The sequence below is a fragment of the Mustela nigripes genome, chromosome 7 (assembly GCF_022355385.1).
Source record: "Mustela nigripes isolate SB6536 chromosome 7, MUSNIG.SB6536, whole genome shotgun sequence".
NCBI lineage: Eukaryota > Metazoa > Chordata > Mammalia > Carnivora > Mustelidae > Mustela > Mustela nigripes.
This window is the reverse complement of record NC_081563.1, coordinates 109417772-109441888: the sequence shown is the minus strand read 5'-3', so window position 1 is coordinate 109441888 and position 24117 is coordinate 109417772. Positions and strand designations below refer to the sequence as shown.

At 38.5% G+C, this 24117-nt stretch overlaps 1 protein-coding gene across 4 annotated transcripts in view; it reads right to left on the bottom strand.

Annotated features, from left to right (window-relative positions):
* Window positions 1-5983: 5983 nt before the first annotated feature.
* Window positions 5984-24117, bottom strand: part of LOC132021743 (glycerophosphocholine phosphodiesterase GPCPD1) — a 68343-nt gene continuing 50209 nt past the window's right edge. For 3 of the 4 annotated variants that reach the window (XM_059406570.1, XM_059406569.1, XM_059406572.1), the window contains 8 exons: window positions 24013-24090; window positions 23284-23323; window positions 20879-20940; window positions 18291-18356; window positions 16486-16622; window positions 15852-15987; window positions 15165-15325; window positions 5984-9406 (listed from right to left, as the gene is read on the bottom strand). In XM_059406570.1, the coding sequence (XP_059262553.1) occupies window positions 9217-9406; window positions 15165-15325; window positions 15852-15987; window positions 16486-16622; window positions 18291-18356; window positions 20879-20940; window positions 23284-23323; window positions 24013-24090 (870 nt within the window). In that variant the 3' untranslated portion in view covers window positions 5984-9216. The remainder of the gene's footprint in view (window positions 9407-15164; window positions 15326-15851; window positions 15988-16485; window positions 16623-18290; window positions 18357-20878; window positions 20941-23283; window positions 23324-24012; window positions 24091-24117) is intronic. The other variant, XM_059406571.1, reaches the window with a different exon arrangement.

Sequence of the window (24117 nt, the reverse complement as noted above, 5' to 3'; positions counted from 1 at the left end):
CACTGCCCCAAATTTCCCTAAGTCTTTGTATAACCCATTTCTCCCTCCCCACTTCACCCCCATTCCTCTGCCATCACTGATTTGCTGTTTTCATATTCTAGAATTTTATGTAAGTGGATTTACATGGTATGAACTTTTGCCTTGCTTCTTATACTCAGTAAAATTTTCAGGATTCATCTATGTTGTATTAATAGTTTGTTCTTTTCTATTGGTGGAGAGCATTCTGTTGAGTGGATATACCACAATTTTTATATCCATTCGCTTTTTAACGGACACATAGGTTGTTTCCGATTTGGGACTCTCACAGCTATGCTGTGATATACATTCAAGGCTTTATGTGGGCGCAGGCTTTCACTTCTTGTGATAAACAGGAGGGAATGGCTGGCTGTATGCTAAGTACATATTAAAGAAACCATGAAAACGGCTCAAATATGAGGTCACAGGAAAATCCAGTCATTGCTCATTCTCATTTTACAGGTCGTACGAGATTTTAATGTTCCAGCTCCCTAGCCCACTAATTAACGAAGTGCCACCTGTTCATGTTTAATAACTCTCAATAGGAAACCCTTCCTGACAATATAAACCCTGTCCCAATGCTTTCCATCTTCTCTTCTTGGTTGTCTTTGGCAGGAAGCAGCCACCATTTACCATTCTCATCTTCAGAATATTAGAAATTTTTTGCAGAGACAATATATTCAGCTCAGTTCACTTCCTATAGATATTAACTGACATTAGTACAAAACAATTTCACCTGCTAGAAAAGTATTAAATATTTAAATATTACTGTACTGCTGGGCCCCTGGCCATTTGAGATTTTCAAGAGACTGTTATGACCTCTGATTGATGTTAGGCTGATTTTGGCTTTTCTTAGTTCTCAGAAATTAAAAATATCTGAGTCTCCCTGCTACCAAAACAAGAATTTCATTAGTGAAGGAAGTTCTTCATGTATGCTATAAACATTAAGGCAGCTAAATCTGTCATCAGAGGCCCAGGCTCCTGTCCTTGAGGACATGCAGGACCTTGGTCTCTCCAATTCACAACTCATAAGAAAGTTTGACAGCTCCTTAAGAACTAGAACCAGCCAGGGAAAAAAGTGACTTCAGAAGGTTTTTCTGAGGCAAAAATAGAGACAAATCTTTTTTTGGGGTGAAGGTGGTTTCTTCTTTACCTTTGGTGTTGGGTAATGAAATATATCTCCTGTATGCGTATGGGATCTGCTCACTTAATGGATGAAGTGGTGTGAACATCGTGCCGTGATGGGCACTCATAGGACAGAAGGCAAGTGTGCATGTATCAGGCACGGCGATAAGCCTCTCTGACATGCGGTCAGACAGCGTCAGGGTGTTCTTTATGTCCTGGACTCAGACAGACAAGTGACAAGGCAAGCAACTGTTAAGGGAACAGCTGTTGGCTGTTCTGGGAATTTAGGGCAGGGGGTGGGGGAAGGCACTGCACTGTCACTCGGGAGTTCAGAAAAGGCTTCAGGCCATTGAGCTGGTCTTGCAGGAAAAGGCAAAATAATAATAATAATAATAATAATAATAATAAAACAGATACCACGAAGAGTGTTTAAGTGCCTTCTGAGACACCAAGTAGAGAGGTGTGACAGGAGACTAGTGCTGGATGGCCAGAGACAAGGCTGGGAGGTGACAGGGGAAGCAGGGCACCCATGAAAATAGAGAAGTCACTCTGGCCACACTGTTCACCAGGCAGCAACAGCACAGGCTGGGGCGCTGATCCACCAAGACACTTGCCTGGCTAACTGAGATGTGGCCTACCCCGTTGTTCATCTATCCACATGCCAAGTACACGGAGTGTCTGACCTGCATGAAGAAACTGCAAACTGCCATCCTGAAAAGCAGAGTACGTAAAAATTTTTATCTAAACAATTACACACACATCTGTAAGGCTACGTGGTCCACCAGTCAAGCTTCCCTGGGTGTTAAACAACACAATTTTCCTCTAATAGTAGAAGAAAGGAGTTTACTAGAGGGATGTAGGGGACCTCACAGAAGTGAAGGGAAGGCCCGAGCGCAGGTCCAAAGGAGCAAGCAGGAAGATCCTATGGGCTTCACTGCAGGAACTAAAGTCGCTCTAGAAGGGAAACACTCTAAGTACTTATTCTATCCTTTGGCTGTTCTGATTAATATACAGTGACCCAAGACCGTCGAGGGTCCCGTTGGCCTGGCTCCGTTCATGCACCTAGTCCTTGGCCGGGGGAAGGAGGACGTGTGATTTTACGCGCCCCCAAAGACTGTACCCAACAGGGGAGAGAGCACATCCGCCACCCTCCCCAAAGTACTGCTCCCAAAAGTAGGAGTTGGGCACTGGGCAGCTAGACAACCCTAACCCTCACCACACACACCACACACATTAGCTCTGGCACCCTCTGGGAAGGAGGAACCTATACCACGGCACTCTGCGATGGCGGGAATTTTTAACACTGTATGATGACTTGGTGAGTTTGTGCCAAAACAAAACAAAACACCAAACAAATCTTTTCTCCAAAAATACAGGGAAAATGGGCAAACCACTGGCTCAATTCCCAGGTCCCTGGGATCACGACCTGAACTGAAGGCAGCCACTTCACTGAGCCACCCAGGTGCCCCCTATCTTGCATTTTTTAAAACATGTAATACCTCAACTAAATAATAAGCACGTTGAAGACAGAAGCTGCTTTATTCTCCTGACCAAGCCCTTGGCAAATATTTGGTCATGGTTATCCCTTAAAGAATTACAACATAAGGGAATTCAGTTAAATCAGACTAGCTAAAAACTAAAAAATAAGGTTCATACTTTACATGGTGCACGCTTCCATTATTATAGAAAAACAGCTCCTTATACAGATTTTTTTTCTTTTTCAAAAAGTAGTTCTTGTTCCCCTTCCACTAAAACATATTTTTCCAAGGTCAAGTCTATTATTCTGCTGTTATAGAATCAGTACTGTTTTTAGTACTGCGATAGATTCAACTCAAGGAGCAAGAAAAGGTACAAAATAAATCCAAATTAGGTAGAGTTTTACACACTAAATTTAAGAGCAGTAATTAATGAAATAGTAAAAACATTGCTCAATACCACTAAAGCCTAGTTTAAAAAAAAAGATGTTTGGCAATCTAATCAAGGATAACTTCCTACTTCATGTCAAAGAAAATATTAAAAACAAAAAAGTGATTGTATCTCAGAAGATTTTACATATATATGATATCCAGTATTTGTATGTGTGTATATGTATTACATGTTATATAATATATACACCACACGAATACAGACTACATACAACACATGGTTGTATGTAGACAAGTAATTTTTTTAAAATCTAGGAAAACTGCCTGCTTTCCCCCCCAAATATAAATTTAATAAAAAAGTAGAGAACACAAACAGGCTATGACTAAAGAAGAAACTGTGAGGGCTGAAAAGAAACACTTGAAAATATGCAGTTTTATAGCAGTGCTTATCAAACCATCAACAGAGGATACTAACATTATACACACTGTTCCACATGACAGAAAACCCTGAAAGGCTAACTCAAATGACTTTATAAAGCGATCCTGATGGTCTCTAAAACTAGACATAAATAGCAGAAGAAAACTAAGTCAATCTCATTTATGAATATAGATAAATCCTAGATGAATCAGCCAATCACTGTCAAAAGAACAAGAGGTTTTATACCAATTATTGAAGGGTAATGCAACATTAGAAAACATACCAGCATCATTCACTTCATGAAAAATTAACAGATTAAGTCAAAAGCTATGATTGCTTTCTAACTCCTCACTCACTCACTGAATAAATTCCACACCTACCCCTTGGGGGGAGAGAGGGGTTGGGAAGCGAAGAAGAGATTCTTTAGCAAATCAAGAAGAAATTTCCTTAATTTGATAGAAACCCCAGAAGCCATCATACTATTTCCCATTACAGTCAGTAAAGAAACAAGGATGCCTACAATTGTTTTTAGTTACTGAAATAAGACAAGATAAAGAAAAAGCTGTTATTTTAAAAATTAGAAAAATGTACTTGCAGATATGATTAACTAGAAAATCCCAGATACTTAAATAACAAAATATTTTGACTGAATTCAGCAGAGTAGCTACAGATGAGAGCAATAAGCAAAAACTGTGTATTATTGAAGAAGGTATGTAAAGAAAATGGGAATTAAAACTCATTAGTTCTTTTAAACGTAAGAAAAAAGTATACAACATGTAAATGGAAGAACTCATTTTCCTAGAAGATGTAAAAAATTCTGAAAAAAATTAGGAGGATAAGTTGGAGGCACACTCTGTGTTCCGGAAAAACCCTATTTTTAAAACATTAATCCTTCCCACATATTAATCTAGAAAATCAATCCAACACTGTTCAAAAAAATCCCAAGGGGATGTTTCTGGCACAAAAGATGATTCTATGCTATTAAGCAAAAGAATACATGGACGATTTCTTTTTTAATTGAAAAGAAACAGGCAACTGACCTCTCACATATCATAAAATAAAGTTCCATGAGCGCTCTCTTATGGTAACTTGTGATTAGTGTAATACTCCGGAGTGTCACTGACTGTGACATGGATCACTGGAGGAAGTGGGACAGGAACAGTTTCACAGGAAGGAAGAAGAGCGTTTGGGTGGTACACACATGTGAGGTGCCCATCACACCTCCAAGTGAAGATGCGGACACAGAGCTAGATGTGTGAATCTGAGCTTAACAGGAGAAATCTAGGCTGCAGAGACACACATTTGAAACCATGGGACAGACTTTTGCTATACACTTTTAAGCTTTCTTCCTGTGACATTACGTTAGTTTAGCTTTGCACATGTGCAAGTTAAGTTTCAGAAACTCACTTAACCCATCCGCATTTCTGTTTTTGGTCTGAGCAGGTAAGATGGATGCTTGGACCAATTTAGTAGAGGATTAGATAAACTCATCTTTGTATTTCTTTTATTATTCCTGTACCAATACTACTTTCCTCATTATTTTAAAGTACATTTCTCTGGGTGCGGTGCATAAGCGATGAATTTTGGAACACTGAAAAAAATTAAATAAAATTAAAAAAATAAAGTACATTTCTCTCATTTTCCTTTAAAATCCATTAAAAACAAAATCCTCTCCATTATCGGGATGGTTCCTTCATTCTTTCAACACTCCACAACTACTACCCTGGCCTCTGAGTTTACAAAAGCCGTACCCCAAAGAGGCTTCACAACTACCCTGACCTCCATCCACCCCACTCCGCAAGGGCTCAAGAGCCTTGCTTTAACCTATTATCTCTTCCCCTTGTCTCCAACACAAAGAAAATATAAAACACTCTTAATCATATGCTCTCTTGCATTTTAAAGATTTCAAATCCATTTCTCAAACTATATAAACTCACAGATTATATTTGAATAGACTTCCACTCAGGAACAACAAAATAATCAATGTTCTTCATATGTGCGTTTTGCTTCCTACCCCCAAAATACACAATCCAAACCTAACATGCAAAAGGAGTGAATTATATCCAAATCTAAATTAACAGGCCTCCACTGCCAACCTGGAGTACCAAACCAGTAGAAACGTGAAACAGAATGTGGTCAGCTGTGAAGAGGAAGTGCCAAGGCACAAAGGGCAGTGCCGCTCCACCAGGGCTAATGAGACAGCCGGCCCACAGGTCACCTGAGTCCGACCCGAGGCAGCACATCTCGCACTCCCAGACCACCAGCTGCGGGATTTAGGTGTATCAGCCCAGGGAGGGCCAGCCAGGCCTGCGGGAGAAACCAGACCTCACCTTCCATTGGGTCCCACAGTTGTCCTCATTCAGCACGGAGCAGAAAATTGGTTTACGGTAACCTGTCTGTGACCTTAAACAACTGGGGCAGAGAGGGAACTCCATGAGTGTACATGCAGACACACATGCACACGCATGCACACGAGCACACACACTCCAGACGACATAGCCAAGCAGGCCATACAAAACTGTATGCAGACTGTGAAACAATCTGAGTGAGGAAACTAGGATCGTTGCCACCGCCATTTATTTGTCTAGTTCATACCTAAGGAGAGAACATGATAGCAGTGCTAGAAATGCAAAGAAGTCCCTGCCCTTAAGGGGCTTACAATCTTAGGGAAATAGAACAGGCACATAAAAAGACCGTAAGAAAGCACATGCTAACAAATGCCACAAGAATTCAGAAGGCAGCGTAGTTTAAGAACAAGGGGTTAGGAATCACAAAACCCAGTTTTAGTCCCAACCTGGTCAGTCAGTTAACTTCCCTGGGTTTAGTAGCCCAGCTGCAAAATGAAGTCGTGAGATTGAGAGGCCATAAGCATTTGTTTGCATCATGATTCTGATCAAAAGCTGAGCCAAGTTTTATGGAGGTGGTGGCACCTGAGCTGGACACAGAGGGAAGACAGAGAAGGCATTTCGGACAAGGAAAGCGGTACTGAGGTAGGTGTAAGCGTGGGGTTTGGAGGGGCGAAAACACAAGGGACGGTGGGAGTGGTGAGGTAATGGGTGGCTGTGGTAGCCCTTAGGCACTACCGACACAGGAATGAACTGTATTCCTCAAATTTACATCTAGTCAGTTACAGTACATAATTCCAGAGGGTAGAAAACACCAGAGAACAACGGCGGCATTTTATCGAACATTGCACTCGATTTCCAGAAAATATAAAATGATTTTAACATTATACCTCTACATTTAAAATTGACATCAACAAACTGTTCCAACTGTCAAAAAATGTAAACCAAAGTTTACATTCTTAGTAAACATAATTAAATCTCTTAATTCAAAAGGACATTTGATACAAATTATATTATCCCAACAATTCCAACATTTATTCTCTACCGTGTTACACACACTGTGGAAATAGCGAGTAAGACGAATTCCCTGCCCTGGAAAACGCCCGCAGCCTGGTAGGTGAGCCGAACAACGCCATCTACTTAGAATGTGCTAGGACACAAGGCATGATCAAGGTACAAGCATACGGCTATGGAGTAAGAGATGGATTCACACCCTTCTGCATAACTTCCAGCAAGAACTTCAGAGAGGCTGATGGCTCAGGAGAAAGGAGTGAGTGTGGCAGGGAGTGTCTGTGGGGAGGAGAGGGCTTCCAGGCAGAGGACACATGGCCACAGACAGGGCATAGTGTAGGAGCATGGCATGGCCAGGGCCTACCATGGGTATAATGTGGCCGGAGCAGAGTGTACAGGGCAACAGTTAGTGATAAGGAAGCCTAGACTCAGTCCTATAGCAATGGGGAGCTACTGCTATGCTTTAACTGTCTGCTAACCCTGGTTTGCAAGGTTGGGAAGGGACAGGAAAGAAAGGGAGCAGTGAGGTTCTGTCTGGGGCATAAGCAGTCCTTGTAAGTTCTTTGCAGCAAATTACACTGCTCAGGAAACTCCTCCCCCTCCCCATCACCTCTCCTCTCCTTTAATGATCTGTGAGTTTTCAACATGGAAGCTGTATTGCCAGTGGATGGAAAGGCAGAGGGGAAGAGAGCAAACAAACAAGATCAGAAACGTACACCTATGGCTAATCAAGTTACCATAAGGTAATGGTCACTGTATTGTACAAAGGTCTACAAAGAAAATGAATTCCTTTTTAGTAGTTTTCTAAAACTGCCTAACTCACACCAAAGCATGGGAAAATCTCGTTCAACATGAGAAAAGTATATAGAACACTTGCAGAAGACTGCATTTCCTAAACTCTTTTCCATTAAATAATGGTGTTATAGCCCAACACCACAGGAGTTCAAAGCCTGTCTTCACACAATTAAGACTAAACCACAATTGCATTGTTTGGCTTTAAAAAAAAAAAAAGATACAACGTGTAATTCCAAGTCTTAGGTTCTCAGCTAGTACTAAAATATGAAAATGCATGAATAAGTTGCCTAGTGAAGAACATGCAGTAAAAAGTAGATGCAAATAAACCATCACTTTAGGGTAGGATTCCAATTCTTAAATTCCAATTTCTCATAATAATAGTATAGAATCAATTCTATAAAAGTAATACCTTCTTGAAATTTTGTTTTATAAGGAAGAAAATAAATCTGTATATTTTATTTAACATACATTCTTAAGTTACAGTTATGCCAAAACAATCAGCATGTAATGAAAGAAACCTTAGTATAATCCTAAAAACACGCATATACATTTAGAAGGCTCTTCTAAAATTTCTAAATAAATTACATGCTTCATATACATTAACCAATAAAGAATACCAATATGAGAATTCAGGACATTTATTTTTCTGCATGGAGATTTAACTACTGTACAACACACACACAACAAACCCACAAAGCAACGGTGTGTAATAGGTAGTGAGAGACACTTAAAATAAGCATACTGAAAATGCCTACAAACAGGCTTTTTTCTTTTTTTTTAGCGACAAAATATTTTCAGTCCTTGACACCTTCTCACACTCACCTAGCACCACAGATGCAAGGACTTACAGTAAACGCGTACAATCTCATGCTTACAACCTAAAGCATGCACTCAATAGGATTTATACATTATGATCTACTCTATTAACTATGTAGACATACTTCTACTATTTTATACATTAAATTACCCTGCAGCATTTTAACATTTATGCAAAACAATTTTTTGAAAGACTTATGAAACAAGTTTTCAAGGATCACCTCCAGGCTGTTTACACAGGCATTGGTTTGGTTAAGTGGGAGAATGGCAGCAGCCTCATGGTTCATACTGAATGGAAATGTTGTCTGTGCATGTCAATCCATGTAAAAAATACATATGTACATCGATGGCACAAAGATTTGTGCAGTTGGAATCACCAGTGCAAATGCATGCATTTGAGGTACTTATTTTTTCCATGGTCAGGTATAATTATGCATAGTCATGTTCCCCAAGTGCTAAGTGTTTCAGACCTGATCAAATGAAAGCTGTAAGAACTGTAAATATATTTATATAGTTAATTTCAAAGCACTATGCTTTTAATGAACACCTGTTTAACATTATATGTTTATATATTTCGTTTAATATGTTTGCCAACCAATAAATTTTCTCATTGGAAAGAGACTGACTGGTAATTATACCTGGCCAAGTGATTTAAATAGCATACTTGAAATTCGAGCAAGAAGTGTAGTGAAAAGAGTAAAATACTTCATTATTGCTTCAGTGGACTGAGAAACCTAGAAGGCGTAGATAAGACGATGCTCGACGATGAAAAGGGAATACCCAGAACAGTGGTGCATGCCCCCAAATGGCCTCTGTCCAATAAGAACTAAGCACTCTCAATATTATCGATGCCGTTGGCATCCACATGAATATCAGGCTCCCCACACAGAGATGAGGGAACAAAGCGGCTAACAGTGGGACACAAACAGCTCTTAAGCTCTGGCAATTCTTGCTTCAGGCGTTCCAACTGCTCCACTTGGAATATATTTGGCTGTTCAGGCATCCAATCATATATCCTATGATGAAACAAACACAAAACACAAAAAATAGTATAATTTTATGGTTTACGTAAGATCCGCCTGCCTTAACCTTTTCAGGGCAATCTGATTACAGAATGCCTGGAATATCCATTGTACAAGAGCCCACCTCCCTTTTAAAAGATGAAAGTTATCAGGTTCAGTTTAAAAATAACTTCTCTTCCATCTTTCCAACAACAAAGAATAGCAGCATTTCCTTTTTGTGCCCATAATGAAAAAGAACAGATTACAAAGCAACTGAATCAGAAAATGAAATAAACCTGTAGTTTACTAGTGATTGATTCGTCAGGTATCTTCTCTCCAAGCCAAGCACCCGGCAATGCCGCATTTTACCGATGGGAAGCCATTAAGAGGCAGGGTTGGAATTCATACCCAGGTGTGACTTCAAAGCACTGAAGATCTGGACTGTGAGAACTGTCCTAAAGTTGTGCAGCCTAGGCCAAGGTACCTCTAGTTGAAAGGCCAGAAAAAGTCCCATGTGACAACAGCAGCACTGCACTGCCCATCAGCAGAGAGAGGATGGCCTTTCAGGCCTAAATGTGAGGGCCAGGCAACTCATGCTACAACAGAGGTCGTTGTGACATCATAGTAGGAAAGAATTTCTAAGAGAGTGAGAAGTGACCTCTGGGTCAAGATATCAGACCAAAATCAGAAGCAACTATGCATTCTCTGTATATCCCATTAAAAAGAAAATAAAAGGATTTAAAAAGAATCCATGCGTATGGGGGGAAAAAAAAAGAGACATACAGCAACAAAATTTTGGAAGCTGGAAAACAGATGCATAAATAATAACAAAGTGTTTCAGTTAGCAGAACATAAAAGGCCACAAGCCAGTAGTGGAAAACATGAAAAGGCTGAGTTAAAAGCAGCACCAGATTCCCCTAGAACTGGGGAAAGAGGGGGGTGGCAACTAAAACAGGGAGGATGAGTAAAGGCTCTTGAGCAGCATTAAGCATCTCCCTTCCTTCTAACTTCCTGCCATGAAGGCTGCCTGGCACCCCGCTCCCCCACTTAGGTTGATTTGATTTCGAGAGCTTAACAGAAAACCTCTTGGAATGGAGGACTGGAGGACTAGAAGACCAGGTGAGGGTTTGGGCGTTTTACAAAAGCCACCAGCACCAGGGGAATTAGAGACAGTCCATACATATAACACATGCAAAATTCAGAGACATGCCCTCCCTTCCCCAGCTCTCTTCCCTTACCTGAATCCCAAGAACCCTGGGAGCCAGATCTGGGTCCTCTAGGTAGTTTATATAGACTCTTCTGTGAGGAATCTGGTCAGCCAAAAAGTAAAGTTCTGAATCTACTGACAGCAGAACTATGACCAAACAGGCCACCCAGATCACCCCTCAGTGAACTCCAAGTTAACAAGCCCCATTCACACATTCAGGAGCCTCCAACAAGTATTTAGATCCCAGTTTCTTACCATGAGAAGGAACCAAGGATTTCCCAACAACTGAGGAAAGCTTCTAACATGTAAGATAGTGAGTCAAAGAGAAAAAAATTCCAAAGACACAAAAGAAGTCCTTGATGCCTTCACAGAAATAGTTCACTGAACCAAAACAGGATGTTATATGTAGAAGAAAAAAGCATTCAGAGAAAAAAGACAGTTCTTAAAATTGAAGACAGAAAAAACGCAATAGAATGGTGGATGATAAGGTTGGCAAAATCTTTCCAAGTAGAGCAAAAAGACAAAGATAGGAAATAGAAAACATAAGAATTAGAAGTCTGGTCCAAGAGTGAATAGTATGTAAACTAAAGGATTTCTATAACGAGCGGGAGAGAGGGAGAACCCAGAAAAACAGAAGAGACAAAAATCAAACGATAATTCACAAAATCTCTGTGTCTTCAAAGACACATATCAACAGATTAAATGGGCTGCTGTGTGCCCAGCACAAGGGATGGAAGGAGACCCACACCAAGATCCATCTCTATGAAATTTTATAACACTAGTGACAAAAAGATGACTCTGTAAGCTTCCAGATAGGAAACAAAGAAATCACATGTGCAGGAACAAGTCAACATAGTTCACACTCCTCAATAGTAACACCGAAACTGTGAATGTGACAGAAATGCTTTTAAAATTCTAAAAGAAAATTATTCCTAACACGAAATTTTATGCCCAGCCAAAATACTTCCAGGCACACAAGACCAAACATTTACTTCCATGTCTTCCTTTCTCAAGAAGATACTAAAGGATGTGTTCCATAAAAATGACAGGAAAGGGGAAAGATCAGGACTACAGTTGATGGGAGCTCTGACACAGGAGCAGTAGGGGAGCAGTCTTCACTCAGTATGACAGCAGTACCCAAAGAAGTCAGTGAGTCTAGGAGCAGTCTGAGTAAAAGGGAAGGCGTGTGTGGGACTACCATCACTCCAAGAGGGCCAATGCCACTGGACCAGCATTGTACCCTAAGGACAGAGCGCCCTACCAGGCCTGATTCCGAATCCTACTTACACATGGCTTAACCATGTGTTGATGATAATAAACTGTCAGGCAGACAGTTTGTTATGCACTGGCCTCCTCCTGAGAACTGGTAGCAGGCTACAATGGGTACAGAACCAAGGGATACAGAACCATCCACTCGACAGGACCATAATCCTTACATACTCTTCCAATACATGACCCACAGACACCTTACAATGGAATGGGTTGGTTGCAAAACAACTTTGAAAGTTAAGACTAGCATTTAAAAACATGAAGGCCAGTGGCAAAATGGACTAGCATTTCAAAAGTACACATACAAACAGAAAATGTCCGAGGGCCATTATTTTTAAAATTCTGTTTCAGGTACTTACTTGTAGATATACCTATCAATGTGTGCACCTTGTCATAATGTAGAATGCATTTCTAGCTGGGTTGGGTCAAGAAGGTTTGAAAGTCATTGGCCTAGAGAAACTCTACATGTTTTCTAGAAGGCCTGGTTCAACAATGTTTACAGCAAACACTGCAAAAGCAAAAACCTGGCAACTCCCTAAATGTTCTCATAAAGAATAAATTGTAATAGAGACATAGCCATGAGTATTATATAACCACAAAGATGAACAAATTATAGGTATATACAACAAATAGATTAATTTTAAGAATATTACCACAAGTGAGAAAAAAGTACAAATAAAGTTTAAAGATAGTATATTATTTAGTGATAGAAACAGAATTTAAAATTTTTACAAAGAGAATAATAATCTGATAAGCAGTTTTATCTGAGGGAGGAGATAAGGAATTGGATTAGGGAGAGGTATATGGGAGACCTCAAATCTAATGATAACATTCTTTACTTTAAATGGGGGTGTTTGCTACTGGATTTATTTTTTAATCATTTGAGCACAGTAATTTTTTTAATAAAAAGAGGAAACACTGCCTAATTACTGAGGCAGTATTTTCCCCGTACCAAAATGAGACAACAACCAGTTGAGAAAGGTAAATTTAAAGGTCATCTTACTCTTTATCACAAATGCAAAAATTCCAAATATCAGCATCAAAACATAATGTACCATAAAACCATGATTAAATGTAAAATCTATATGGTACTGACTTTGGAAAGAAGAGAAAAAATCAGTTTTGATCAACTAAAACACCCACTCTCATCAACAATTTCCCCAACGTAAAAGAGATCAAAGGCTCCAAAATCATGATCGTTCAAAACCCTCCCTGTTATGTCTAGATTTGACAATAAGAAAAATAATAGCATAACCACATTATGTGCCAAAAGAAATAGCTAAAAAAAAAACCATTAGGGTGGGGCACTTGGGTGGCTCATTTGGTTAAGCGTGATTTTGGCTTAGGTCATAACCTCGGGTCATGAGACAGGTTCCACACACTGGACAAGAGTTTGCTTAAGACGTCCTCTCCCTATGCCCCCCAACTCCATGCCTGCATGTGATGCACACTCTCTCTCTCTCAGTAAAAAACATTCAGGCACAAGAACTCAGCTAAAAACAATGAAAAGGATAGGCATAGGGAACTGCTGGTTTTTATTGTAAACCTTGCATATACACACACTTCTTTAATTAAAACATTTAAAAAACCCCCAAACTTTTGCAGGTAAACACAACCCTAACAGACCGTAGCAGAAGCCCTGTCCTAGGCTATTTCCTCAACGGCTTCCACACCTTTGACACAGTCCTGCCCTGAGTCACACTATTGCTTCTGCCTAAAACTCAAATCCTGTCAAAGCAAACGGCCACTCTCAAAATCCAAATCCAGGCTTCCTCTTTGAAATTATTCTTACTGACCCAGGCCAGAAAGAGCTCACTTTCTTCAGGGCCTTTAATATCGCAAAGCATCTTCCTGTTCTCCATTACACATCACAATTTGGTTCCAACCAAGTAAGGCCCTTCAAAGGATCTGTCTCACAAACTGTTTTCTTGCCTGAATATACTTGCAATCATTCCTTCCTCTTCCTCCAAGAAAAATATTCAAAAATTTTGCTAAAGCCAGCACTTCTTTCAAATGGTTACTGCAAAAATTTTATCTTCTTTTAATTAGTTGGAAGGGTCTATCATAAGTGATATTAACTACACAGGACAAACAGTAAAGTGAACTAAATTCAGGGAAAGTATTTTTAAAAGCAGGCCTGTAAGAATTTCATCACTTATTCTTTATATGATGTTGCTCAAGTATTACAAAGCCTGCTAATCCCTTAACAGACTAAATGACATCCCTCCTAACCCAAACTTTCTTTATATTAAGAAATCTTTTAATCTCTCAGATCAGTGGCTCTCAAATTTCTATCATAAACACCTAGGGAACTTATTAAAAAAGGAAAAAACTTTTGTTCAACAAATATTTGAGCCCCTACTGCATGTCACACATTGTTCTAACTTTTGGAGATACAGAAGTGAACAAAACAGGCAAAGAGCCTGTCCTCGTGGAGCTTATGTTTGTGTGGGTATGTTGGGGTAGGAGATGGAGGAAGAAAGATGTCAATCAGCTCACGTGGGGCCTTGAAAGGACCTTGGATTTTACTCTAGGTGACAAAGAGAACTGTGGCAGTAACAGGATCTGACTTCAGTTAGAACAGGCTCCCCTCTGGCTGCCGCGCTGGGAACAGAGAGCAAGGAGGCGTAGATAAAGGAGTGGATGGTAAGCAGACAGACTTCAATAAGCCACATGAGAAATGAGCTTGTCTTAGCAGACAGTGATAGTAGTAAATATGGTGAGTGCATACATTCAGGTTATATTCTGAAGACAGAATCAAAAAGATTCTGTCCGACTGGTTTTAGAGTATGAGTTTAAGATGAGAGCCACAAAAGACTCCCAGGATTTGGAATGAGAAACCAGAAAGACAGAGTTGTCATTTATATTGAAATCGGGAAGTCTATAGAAAGGTTAGGTATTTATAGCTGGATATAAAAGTTTAGGCAGTCAGGGGAAAGACAAAAAGGTTGGAGGTTAAAAAAAAAAAAAAATTTAAAGAATAAAGGTATGAAAAGACACAGAACTGGATGAGATCCCCAAGAAAGTTGGTGCGGAGAGGTATGGGGGAGATAGCCCCCCAACCCTCAAGAGGACACTACATCTGATATAGAGCCCAGTTATCCAAATGTTTAATAAGCTTCCCACATGGCTGTGTTACACTCCAGAGTTTGAAAAATCCCACTGACAAATGTTAAGATAAACCTCAAGCTGAACTACAGAATTTTAACTTAACTAAGTTTAATATTATTTTTAATTTTATAAAACAACTATTTTTTTTCTAACAATCCATAGAAACTTTTCATGAAAAACAAATACCTATCATAAATTAGACCATTAACTCCAAGTTCCTTCAGTTTCTTTCTGTTTTCGGGATCATTGGTATCATCACCCCAGCAGAATATGACTAGTCCCTTAGCTTTTGCCTCCTGAATATAGGACGGGTTTCTGAGCAGGTCTTCAGTATGAGCATTGATCCCCTAAAAGAAGAAAAATTAGTTACTCATGAAAAAATAACTTACTAACTGCAAATGCTAAATGGTCATAATCTACATCAGTGTTCCCCAAAGTAGAGTGAGTAGAGAAAAAAAAGTTAGAACTTTAAATTTCGGAAAATAAATTGGAAGAAAAACTTCTAACATAATTTTTTCAGTCCAGCCATTTTAGATGATTCATAAAATACACTCAGAAATCTACAAAAACTCACCAAAACCCAATATTAAATGTCAACCGAACTAACCTTAAAAAAAAAAAAAGACTGAAAGAAAAAAAAAAACCTATAAAAATTTACTTGACCTAGGCCAGAAAGAAAATATTTTGTTGCTCATTTAACTGCTTTTCAGTCTGAGATCTAATATCCTTATTTAAGCTCTCAGCTTGTTATAAGAGTGTCAAAACTAACCAATTAGATGTGTAAAATAACATGAAAACATATTTACTACTGCTCTCAGACATTTCTTTAAAAAAAAAAAAGTAAAAGAAAAAAAAAAAGCAAGCATAACTTACTAGGAGGTTTTCAAACTGTGCAAAGCTCATTGCAATGGGGGTTGTCCGAGATCTGAGGTCCATGAGTTCAGGGTAAATATCAGATTTTCCTTGAGTCAGAAATAATATAGGGTATTTGTTCTGCTTCTGCCGAACCCTAAAAAAGACAATTTAAAAATACTTTTCTCATCAGAGAGATAATTCTAATATATTGTTTTAGAATTTTAGGAAACTCTAAAAATATAAAGAAACCACCTCCCCCAAAAGAGCATAATCCCATTATTGAGATATAATCACCATTAACGTGTATTACACCTGTCAATCAGAAAGAAAGATTTTAAACCATTCTATACAAGAGCTGAAAGATTCTCAGAATGGGCAATAAGAAAGCCTTTGAAGGCTTATGAGTTCATAAGGAAGATGTTACATGCCTATAAAATGAAACACAGGGTGTGAGGTACTAGGATCCAGTGGGTGTAGAGTCCATTGGAGGAGTTGGGAGGGCATCCTATACCTAAAGGGATGTGAAAACATATGTAACCTAAGAGGTCAAGTCAAGGGTGAAGTCTGGGCAACCTTCCTACCTTCAACCACAATCTTTGTACCCTAAATCCCAGCTACTATCTAAGGGTGAAAAAACTGAATTATTACTCACATTGTGCAAATATCTGCATCAAATGAAGAAAACACTATTCTCCTCTTCCCAGAATTTTCTAAGACAGTTTTCAAAATTATATCCAAAAACAGATTCATGTCAAAATACGTTGATAAGTTACCATCCCACATTCCATCCTATGTAGAAGAAATAGGAAAACAAAAGTCATTAGATACCCTAGAATCATAGTGCCAGAAAAAATTCTTGAGATCACCTAATCTAACTCTTATTTTACCTGTGGAAATCAAAGGCCTTAGAAGATTAAGTAACTTGCCCAAGACCACACAGCTACTTAGTGATTGTGCAGCTGTCGTAATTCAGGTAAAGACACATATACAAAGTGATTATACCATCAATAAACTTTTGCTTTAATAAAGTTAACAAAATAAAAGCTAAAACTCTGGAACTCTGCACTCTAATAAAATATTAGAATAAATTAATATTAAAAATATTAAAAATATTTTTATATGGGGTGCCTGGATGGCTCAGTCGGTTAAACATCTGACTTTGGCTCAGGTCATGATCTCAGGGTGCTAGGATGGAGCCCTGCATCAGGCTCTCTGCTCAGCGGGGAGTCTGCTTCTCCCAAACTATCCCCACCCATGTTCATACTCTATCTCAAATAAATAAATAACATCTTTTTAAAAAACAAAATATTTAGGTAACTTTTTTTTTTTTTTAAAGTAGGCTTCATACCCAGTGTGGAGCCCCGAAAAGGCTTATAGTCATGGCCCAGAGATCAAGATCCGAGTTGAGATCAAGAGTTGGATGCTCAACCAACTGAGCCTCCCAGGTGCCCCCCACAACAAAATCCAGGTAATTACTAATCACTAAATTAAAAGCTTCATTCTTTGGCTCTTAAAGTCATATGAAGTACCCTTAACAAATAATAAAAATATTCTCTAAATACAGCTGAGACACTAAGAGCCCTGCTGATATTCAAATATTAGATGTTTTATATACCAGTCATTAAAATAATCCTAAAAGCTCAGAAAACTAAAAATCACCTATTAAGAAAAATCACTTACAATGTTAACTGGGACCAGTTATCATAAACAGCTACTTAGAAAGCAAGATTTGAGGGCAGTTATAGAGTATTCTGACAAAGGAAATCCAGGATATTGCTCTGACTGCCTAGTCACACCTGAATTAAACCCTTTCAGCAACCCCCAGGCCCAAGAACCCTCTTCCCATGCATCCCAACCATTTATACATATCCCCATTGATATATTCAACAGTTAATTGTTTTTTTCAACTATACTGTAAGTTCCAAGAAGGTAAGGTTTATTATTTGTTCACAACTTGAACCCAGCACCCACAAAATGCCTCACTTTCAATATAAACTTTTGAACAAAAAAAAGACTAAATCTGGGAATGATTTATAACACACCTACGGAAATTTCTTTTCTTGGTTAACTATTACTATCTACTACTGCCACCTAACAGGACACTGCTTAGGGAATTATTTAAAATATATATTTAGATGGAGAATAAGAAAACAAAAACTAATCAGTTATAAAGTTAACAGCCCAGTTTTCACATTCATTTTATAAGTGTATTCAGAATAATCCATATTAATGTTCACACAAGACACATGTAAACTGAAATTTACACTATGATACATTCATCATTACTTTTAAGTACTCATATATAGTATAAGGATAAAGGATGCTTTATTGAAAAGGCCCAATAATGTTGGGAGAAGCCACAGTAAGATTTCAGCTTTACTTTTCCATTAAAACAAGGAGATGGGAATAAATGCATTTAAAGAAATGAGGGGGAGAGAGGAAGAGGGCATTACTTACCCTCTGTTGGCAGATCCATTTTATTTCTATGTTAAACCCTACATCTTCTGGCAAAGACTCTAAAACCTAGAGTTTTATTTGTTGGAGGTGAATTTTGTTTTGTTTTTGGTGAGATGAACAGAATAAGAGAAGAAAAAAAAGGAAAAGAGAATTATTACAAAATGCTACCTATAGTAAAACATATCACTAAGTATGGATAAAATGTTTTGTGCCTCCAGCAGAAACCACTATCTTTTCTCATACCCAAACTGACATCCTGGTTGATGATTAAGTCAAATAAGAAAGTCGACAGAAATTAAACAACAAAAGCAGCAATTTCGGGCAGTGTCAGTGATGGCAGATGCACTACCATCAAAAGGTGTATCTTTTACCTCAAATGCTTCCGCCAGCATAGCTCTGGGGTCTACACCAACCCACTGCATGGAAAGTACAGCACCTAAAACTGTGTACTCAATTTCATGTGGAGCTTTTTGACTTTGTTCTCTGATACCTTTAGCCTTATTTTATTTAATGTACCTATCACGTTTTTACTGGACTAATGCAACATTAGAAAAATAAGGACAATAGTATATGTTAGTGTTGAGAGTGCTAAACATCAAATTTACTAAGATTCTCCTTTAAATCGAGACTTTTAGGGGCACCCAGGTGCCTCAGTCTGTTAAGCATCCGACTCCTGATTTCAGCTCAGATCAAGACCTTAGGGTTGTGAAATTGAGCCCTGAGTAGGGCTCTATGCTGAGCCTGAGCCTGCTTAAGATTCTCTTCCTCCCTCTGCTCTTCCTCCCCCAACCCACCTTGAGCACTCTCTTTACCTCTCTTAAAAATAAACAGATTTTGGGGTGCCTGGGTGGCTCAGTGGGTAAAGCCGCTGCCTTCGGCTCAGGTCATGATCTCAGAGTCCTGGGATCGAGTCCCACATCGGGCTCTCTGCTCGGCAGGGAGCCTGCTTCCCCCCCTCTCTCTGCCTGCCTCTCTGCCTACTTGTGCTCTCTCTGTGTGTCAAATAAATTAAAAAGATAAATAAATAAATACACAGATTTTATTTGGTCTTTTTGGTTTTAAAATTTCTGTGATTAAATTATAGTGACAGTGCCAAAGTACATGAACAAAAGTGTGTTTAAGGTATTTGGCTAAGTAAATGTTAAACCGTTAATACACTTTTTTTTTTTTTTTTAAGATTTTGTTTATTTATTTGACCGACACAGATCACAAGCAGGTAGAGAGGCGGGCTGAGAGAGCGGGGGGAAGCAGGCTCCCCGCCGAGCAGAGCCCAATGTGTGGCTTGATCCCAGGACCCTGGGATCATGACCAGAGCCGAAGGCAGATGCTTTAACCCACTAAGCCACCCAGGCTCCCCAATACACATTTTTTTAAAAAGTTGTTTTTAATCACAAGTCTAGGAATCAAGAGATTTTTCAGAACCAAATGATTTCACATTTTTGAACCAGAAGGAATGATGTTACTTGGCTGGGCATCATAAAAATCTGGAAAATTATTCCAATCATGTTTTACGAGCTCTCTTACAGCTTCTTTTCTGTTGTGTAAATAATCATGATGAACTGTTGCCTAAGACATCTAGTGTACCTGACATCACCAGAAAAAGGCAATGGAGAAGAAAAGAAGTTAGAGATGGAGCCAGTAGGAAAGAAAGCAGACCCAGCATGAGCAAGGAGAGCCTGGCATCCACAGGGACTTGATTGATACTGGTCAGCGGATTCCTGTATGAATTGTGTCTAGTTTTAAAATCTTTGTAATAGTATTTGTTATACTTTTTCAAGTGAATTCTTGAAATTTGTGTCTCATTTTGAGTAATGAGGGTAGTTATTTTCTTTGGCTGGAGAATCTCATTTCTCTCTAAAAGCTAAGGAACAGTTTGTTTGTTTTCCAAGTTTTTATTTAATTAAGTAAGCTCTACACCACCCAAATGGGGCTCGAACTCACAATCCCAAAATCAAGAAATCACATGCTCCTCTGATTGAGTCAGCCAGGTGCCCCAGGGCAGTTTTAAATATTGTAAAAATGGGACGCCTGGGTGGCTCAGCTGGTTGGACAACTGCCTTCGGCTCAGGTCATGATCCCGGGGTCCCGGGATAGAGTCCTGCATCGGGCTCCCAGCTCCACGGGGAGTCTGCTTCTCTCTCTGACCTTCTCCTCACTCATGCTCTCTCTCACTGTCTCTCTCTCAAATAAATAAAATCTTTAAAAAAATAAATAAATAAATGAATGAATGAATGAATGAATAAATATTGTAAAAATGCTCTCTTACCATCACCAGTCCCTCCCACCCCTTCTTCTGTGCCCTCTATTTCTTGTTTATATACAGAAATATGTGAATTTCCCATTCTTATCAAATTAACCCATTGAGATGAAGATTTTTATTCATTTGGGCAGAGAAATTAATCTTAAAAAAAAGTAGCATACATACACCATACAAAAATATATCTTCTCTAAAAAGAATTAATGACAAGTTTATATAAATGCTATCTTTTGACACAGTCTTTTTAGTGCCCATCTAAGAAACCAAATAACTGATTCGGTTACAACAGAATTAATGAGACAGCCTTTGCTAGTTTCCCTAAGGAACTTACCATCTTAAGAGAAGGAAACGGCTGATTTTCAGAAAAAGAATTTTCTTCCTCAACCACAGATTCTGAAAATTAAAATTATAAAAACTCAGTAGATAGGATACTATTTTATCACTAAGATCTTATCCTAAACTCTCAGGACAAAAAAAAAAAAAAAAAGAGAGAGAGAGAGAGATGTAAAGGTAATTATGAGATTCCTTCATATGCAGTATTTTTGAAGGAAATAAGCATCCTTTATGAAAACTAGTTTACCACATTTCATAGTAACACCAAGTTTGAGGCCCCAACAGTTGAGTACTTTCTTACAGACACTGTAATACTACTTTTTACAAAGTAGTCACCAGCAGTAATTCATTATTTCTCAATGGAATTAAAAGCTGTGTCCTGGGGCACCTGGGTGGCTCAGTGGGTTAAAGCCTCTGCTTTTGGCTCAGGTCATGATCCCAGGGTCCTGGGATCGAGCCCCGCATCAGGCTTTCTGCTCAGCAGGGAGCCTGCTTCCTCCTCTCTCTCTGCCTGCCTCTCTGCATACTTGTGATCTCTGTCTGTCAAATGGATAAATAAAATCTTTTAAAAATAAAAAAATATTAAAAAAATAAATAAATAAAATAAAAGCTGTGTCCTTGTGCTAAGGCTTCTTTTTGAAATATTAAAATCAGCTCAGAAGTTAGAAATTAAGAGAATATAAAGAAAAGTTAAAACTGTGCTTTTGTTACACTACCATTTAATTAAAAATAGATTATATCTCAAGACACCTAAGAATTTTTTTCCAAGAGGGAAAAAAATAATTGATATCAATTTTTTTTCTTTTGTTAAGAAAAAAAAGCCCTGTGTATTACAAAGACTAAAGTCATATAAAAATTTCCAAGTAAATAAGTAAGAGTAAAAATAATAAATAACATTCATTTTGTTATTAACAGTCGTGAAATAGCTACAAAGCCTACAAAGTCCTATCAGTGCTCTGGGGATAACCCCTGGAGTCTTTAACACTTTACAATATCTTCACAAAGTCATTCCAACCACCCTGTTACCACAATTGCAGATAAATATCTAACGAGCACCTACTACATACAGAGCATTATAAGTGTCTTGGGAAATACAAAAACATGTTTTCCACCCTAGAGAGATTTATATTCTAGTTGAAGAGACAGGACATATATAGAATAAAGTGTTAAAAAAAAGGAGGAGCCATTCACAGTTGCCAAACTGTGGAAAGAACCAAGATGCCCTTCGACAAACGAACGGATGAAGAAGATATGGTCCAAATTGCAATGGAGTCCATATATACAATGGAGTATTATGCCTCCATCAGAAAAAATAAATACCCAATTTTTATATCAATGTGGATGGGACTGGAAGAGATCATGCTGAGTGAAATAAGTCAAGCAGAGGGTCAATTATCATATGGTTTCACCTATTTGTGGAGCATAAGGAATAACACAGAGGACATGGGGAGATGGGAAAGGAGAAGTGAGTTGGGGGAAATTGGAGGGGAAGATGATCCATGAGAGACTGTGGACTCTGAGAAACAAACTGAGGGTTTTGGAAGGGAGGGGGGTGGGAGGTTGGGTGAGCCTGGTGGTGGGTATTACGGAGGGCACATATTGCATGGAACACTGGGTATGGTGCATAAAGAATGAATTCTGGAACACTGAAAAGAAATTTAAAAAAAATTTAAAATTAAAAAAAAAAAAAAGGAGTCATTAAACCTCAAATGAATGGCACAAACTATGAAGTTCTATGAGAGTGCCAAGTAAAGTACAATCACAAAGGGATTTTATAGGCAGGACAAGTTTCAGGGAAACTGAGGAACAAAGTGGTTAAAGTAAAGTAACCTGCCCAAGGTCACAGCTGGTAAATGTCAGAGTTGGATTCAAACTCCTGGCTCTAGGGCCAGCTTTCATACTTTATATATCGTCCACTTTGTTCTTGGGTTAAGAATCTTTGGAAAAGGGGGGCCTGGGTGGCTCAGATGGTTAAGCCTCAGCTTTTGGCTCGGGTCATGATCCCAGGGTCCTGCTTGGCAGGGAGCCTGCTTCTTCCTCTCTCTCTACTGCTCCCCCTGCTCATGCTCTCTCTCTGTCAAATAAATAAAATCTTTAAAAATATATATTGGGGGAAAAAAAGAACATTTAGAAAAAATGATAGGTACAAAATTACAGAGAGCTTTGATCATCAAGCTAAGAAAACTCCTAAAAGTAAAAACTCGTAATTATTAAAAACATGACATAAATGCATCTGAAAATGAATATATGTAAAGACTTCATGTCTATAAAATGATTTAGACAGCCCAATATTATATTCATTAAAATGACCAAGGGTATGTTAAAAGAAAAAGAAAAAAAGAAGGAAATACCATATACATGTTAACTATGAAATGAAAATGGTGCCTCCATATTGGTACATACCTTTCAGATCTTTAGATTTTAGAGCAGTCACATGAGCGAGCTAGAAAACACACACACACAAACATAAAATGCAAGAAAAAAAGCCTTAGTTTATGAAGATATGGTTAACAGAACTATAACTTGAAAAGCTAGTAAGAAAACCATAAAATGTAGACTTAATCAGTTTAGTAAGAATAATCACTAATCACTACATATATTTTACATGTGCACACATACATCTAAGATCATGATCAAATACCCAAATAGGGAAGAATATAAAAATTCTTAAGAAACTCTTTATACTCAACCAACCATTTATATAGGTATCTAGTGAAAACAGGAAGAGTAATCGTATAAAATTACATGGTATAAAAAACATACATACAAAGATCCTAGTAATGGAAGTATAAAAACCAAGGAGAGCATAAAAGGTCAACTGTAACAGTTCTATAAAGAAGAGCTAATGCACACCAGAGGCAACCTAGGACTGGATGAGAAGGGTCAGCCCCTATGGTCTACACACAGACTTACAGCCTAGCCTCTTCACATATGCAAAATCAGTGGGGTCTGTGGAAACTGTTAAAGACAGATGGAGTAGCACAAACCCATTCTTCCTACTAGAACAGAGAACCAAGCATACAGTCTACTGATGCTGAATATATAGTCATCTCCATGCAGAAAGAGAACATAAACAAGGTATAAATCATTCTAAAACTAAAAGATCATTTTCATTTTATGTATCATTACTACCTTTAACAACTGGAGTTGGTCAAATGTTAATTCCTTTACTGGAATTTCAAATAATTCAACTGGATCAGCATCAAATTTCTAAAAAGAAAATAAAGAGAAAAATAG